The sequence below is a fragment of the Lycium barbarum genome, chromosome 7 (genome assembly GCF_019175385.1).
Source record: "Lycium barbarum isolate Lr01 chromosome 7, ASM1917538v2, whole genome shotgun sequence".
NCBI lineage: Eukaryota > Viridiplantae > Streptophyta > Magnoliopsida > Solanales > Solanaceae > Lycium > Lycium barbarum.
In genome coordinates, this window is record NC_083343.1 from 15,535,334 (window position 1) to 15,539,679 (window position 4,346).

The 4,346-nt window shown below is 36.9% G+C and overlaps 1 protein-coding gene across 1 annotated transcript; it reads left to right on the forward strand.

Annotated features, from left to right (window-relative positions):
- Window positions 1-602: 602 nt before the first annotated feature.
- On the forward strand, window positions 603-4,082 carry LOC132601319 (uncharacterized). The gene is made up of 3 exons (XM_060314420.1): window positions 603-3,169; window positions 3,276-3,668; window positions 3,752-4,082. The coding sequence occupies exons 1-3, from the start codon at window positions 603-605 to the stop codon at window positions 4,080-4,082; spliced, it is 3,291 nt and encodes a 1,096-aa protein (XP_060170403.1).
- Window positions 4,083-4,346: the final 264 nt, after the last annotated feature.

A 4,346-nucleotide genomic window follows, 5' to 3' on the forward strand; every position in this document is an offset into this window, starting at 1 on the left:
ATTGGACAGTATGTTTTTCTTGACTAGGTGGCTTCAGTTGTAAATAGAAGTGTCCCAATTTCCTTATTTTTAAGGCAAAAGTCATAGACTGCCCCCTAAACTTGTCCACAAATTCCTCATGGCCACCTAAACCTAAGCTTGTTTCAATTTGACACTCGAACTCTTCAAAACATGTACCTATTGAATACTTTTTGCTGAGTTGGTATAATGTGTGTGTTGCACTTAGTTGAAGCGCGTGAGGAGGGTAACCTTTTTTTTTTTTTTTTTTTTTTGTGAGGAGGGTAATCTAATTAAGCATTTCCTTTTTAATTTTTATTTTATCTTGTTCTTCTTCATCTTACTTTGCCATCATCGACCACCAAAAAATCACATATTTATCATATGGGAAAAAAAATCATTTGCATTTGTTTGTGGATTTGATAAAAATGTGATCTCTATGTAGTCTAACCATGGAATTATTCTTTTTCTTGGATCATTCTTCAAAGCAAAACATTGGGTTGATGGGGAAAAGTGATACTTTTCTCTTTTTGTATGCATTTCTGTTGAAATTTGCTATTTGAATTTTGATTTTGATGTTATGCTCGTGTCACGTAGGATATTCAATGGATACTATAGATAAAAGTTGGATGGATCTCCGAAGATCCACCAATGAGTATGATCGTGGAGTGAAGTATTTTCTTGATAAGGCATTTGAACGAGCTTCTCAAGGAAATGAAATACTATGCCCTTGTAAAAGGTGTTTTAATCGGTATTGGCATACTCGAACGGTGGTGGAGAATCACTTGTTTGGTTATGGATTTGTTAATGGATACACCAAATGGGTTTTCCATGGAGAAGGATTTTCTTCAACAAATATGCCGCATCCAACCAATGATGATGAAACTTCCGACATGCTTGATGATATCGATGGACTACTTTATGATACTTTTAGGAATGTAGAAGGTGATCTGCTGCATGAAGGAGTGAGAGAGGGACCATCTGAAGATGCAAAGAGATTTTTCAAATTAGTTGACGAAGGGAAACAAGAGTTGTACCCAGGGTGTAAGAATTTTTCTAAGTTGAGTTTCACCATTTGGTTGTACTTGTTTAAATGCATTCATGGATTGAGTAATGTAGCCTTTTCAGACTTATTAGACTTGATAAAAGAGGCATTTCCATTTGCTCAGCTACCGGAGTCTTTCAACAAGGCAAAAAAGGTGATAAAAGATTTGGGTCTTGGTTATGAGAAAATTCATGCATGCCCTAACGACTGTATGCTATTTTGGAATGACAATGCGAAGATAGATAATTGCTCTGTGTGTGGTTCTTCTAGATGGAAGAATGTTTGTGATAATGTGACTAATAAGAACACTAAAATCCCAGCAAAGGTTTTAAGGTACTTCCCTTTAAAGCCTAGGCTTCAGAGGATATTTATGTGTTCTGAAACATCTGTAGCCATGAGATGGCATGCTACTGAACGACCCAAAGATGGGAATTTAAGACATCCTGCTGATGGGGAAGCTTGGAAGAATTTTGATTCATTGCACCCGGATTTCTCTAAAGATCCTCGTAATGTTCGATTGGGTCTTTCAAGTGATGGTTTCAATCCATTCCGAACCATGAGCATTTCCCATAGTACATGGCCAGTTATGTTAATGAACTATAATTTGCCACCATGGATTTGCATGAAGCCGGAGTATATAATGTTATCAATGATCATTCCAAGTCCATCGTCTCCTGGAAACGATATAGATGTGTTCCTACAACCGCTAATTGCAGAGTTGAAGGAACTATGGGAAATGGGAGTGGAAACATATGATGCTGAAACTAACCAAACATTTCTAATGCGTGCAGCTTTATTGTGGACAGTTAGTGATTTTCCAGCACTAGCAATGCTTTCCGGATGGAGCACCAATGGGAAATGGGCATGCCCCACCTGTAATTATGATACTTGCTCTCAGTATCTCAAACATAGTCGTAAGATGTGTTACTTAGGTCATCGAGCATTTTTACCTCCTGATCACCCATTCCGAAGAGATAAGAAATCATTTGATGGTAAAGAGGAGCATAAAGCTGCACCTACTCCCTTATCAGGCATAGAAGTGCTTGAAGAGCTACGTGAATTCAATAATGTCTTTGGGAAGCGCCGAAAGAAAAGGGCTCGGAAGAGTGATGGTCCATGGAAGAAAAGATCCATATTTTTTAAATTGCCATATTGGGCACATAACAAATTGAGGCGCAATCTTGACGTGATGCACATAGAGAAGAATATATGTGATAGTTTGCTTGGGACTTTGTTAGATGTACTTGGAAAGTCCAAAGATCATGTAAATTCTCGCTATGACTTGCACGAGATGGGGATACGCAAGGAGCTTCAACCATTTAAAGATGATAAGAATGGTAAAATTCATCTGGCTAAAACTTGTTTCTCTATGAAACCAGAGGAGAAAAGGTTGTTTTGCACTGTTTTAAAAAATGTCAAATTACCAAAAGGGTGTGCCTCTAATATATCACGTCGTGTGCAAATGGAGGAGCTGAAAGTATCAGGATATAAGAGCCATGATGCTCATTTCATAATGCAGTACTTGCTTCAGGTTGCGGTTAGAAAAGTGTTACCCAAAAATGTGTCTTTGGCCTTGATTAGGTTGGGGAATTATTTTAGAACCATATGTAGTAAGGTTATAAGAAGAAGAGATCTTGATAAAATGAAGGCTGAAATCATAGATATAGTATGTGACCTTGAAAAGATTTTTCCTCCAACCTTTTTTGATATAATGACACATTTGCCTATCCATTTAGTAGATGAAATTAAGCTTGGGGGTCCGGTTCATTTGCGTTGGATGTATCCTAATGAGAGAAACATGTGTAAATACAAGGGGTTCGTTCGGAATCGATCCAATCCAGAAGGATCAATAGCGGAGAGTTTTCTGGCCGAAGAGTGTTTGACCTTTTGTTCAAGATACCTACATGATGGGGTGAAGACAAGATTTAGTAGGTATCAGACTGAGGATGAAGATGTTCAAACAAAGGGAAATGATTTTTCACATATATTTCCTAAGACAGGCCATCCAATTGGAAGTAAGAAGAAAAGGAAAGGCAAGACATTTGACATGGATAGTAATCAGTGGGTTGAAGCACATCGGTATGCTTTGTTCAATACTGGAGATGAACAAGTAGATACGTTTATCAAGTAAGAAAAAATAGTCATTTGAATTTTAAACTTTATTTATTATGATAATGTGTTATAAATTTCATTTTTATATACCTAATGATTAATATAACATACATGCTTGCAGGGAACATAAGAGTATAATTGATAAACGTGGTAGAGGAAATGCATGGGCAAAAGCACGAATTCATAGTCGAGAATTTGGTGATTGGTTAAAAGAGAAAGTTAAAATAGTTAAAGTGCCCAATCATATAATATGGCTATCTTATGGGCCTAATGTAGTGGCCAGAAGATATACTGGATATTTCATCAATGGATACCGATTTCACACGATAAAACGGGATGCCTCATGCAAGACTCAAAATAGTGGAGTGAGTTTGTCAGCAACAACTAATAGTTTTGCTAGTGCCAGAGACCAAAATCCCGTTGAAGGAATGGTTGCCTATTATGGAGTTATTCAAGATAACATTGAGATTGATTATTGGGGTTTTTTTAGTGTTGTACTATTTAGATGTGATTGGTTTCATAATGAAGTCGATGGCTATGGGTTGACTCGGGTATACTTCAATAAAAAATGCAGCACTGACGACCCTTTTGTACTAGCATCTCAAGTGCATCAAATTTTTATGTGGAGGATCCAATTGAGAATGGGGTTTATTATGCAAGAAATAAAGTCCCGGTTGATTTGTATGAATTGGAGGAAGAGAATTGTCCTAATATTGAAGAAACATTTTGGAGGGAGCCTAATGATGACATTGGCTCATCAGAAAGATTACTCGATGTCGATGTCAGATGGTCGAGAGAAGATCTCCCTGCTGATATCATTGATGTGTCTTCCCTTGCACAACATTCACAAGATGTATCTATGGAAACATCGGAAGAGGAGGCTGACTTCGATGATACCGATTGGGATTGGATGGAGCCTGATGATTGACAAAGGATCTTTTGAACTTGTACAAATATATACCCTTCATCAATTTTGGTAGTGAATAATAAATTCCCTTTTATAATGATGTGAATTGAAAAGTGGACTCCGTTTACTATCTGTTATTCTCTTTCCGTTAATGTGCTTACCTTCATGTTTGTCTCTAAATTAGTGCACACACTGTATGATACATTATGTTATCTTTCTTTCGTATATTCATTTTGAAATTTTTATTGATGAGAAACTTATTAAGTCCTTTTTTCGTATATTCAT

Excerpts from the sequence above, each read along its gene's own strand:
- LOC132601319 (XM_060314420.1), top strand. The coding sequence starts at position 603 with ATGGATACTATAGATAAAAGTTGGATGGATCTCCGAAGATCCACCAAT. Across the intron at positions 3,170-3,275 it reads CAAGTAGATACGTTTATCAA|GGAACATAAGAGTATAATTG; the intron begins GTAAGAAAAAAT and ends ACATGCTTGCAG. Across the intron at positions 3,669-3,751 it reads GTACTATTTAGATGTGATTG|CATCTCAAGTGCATCAAATT; the intron begins GTTTCATAATGA and ends CTTTTGTACTAG.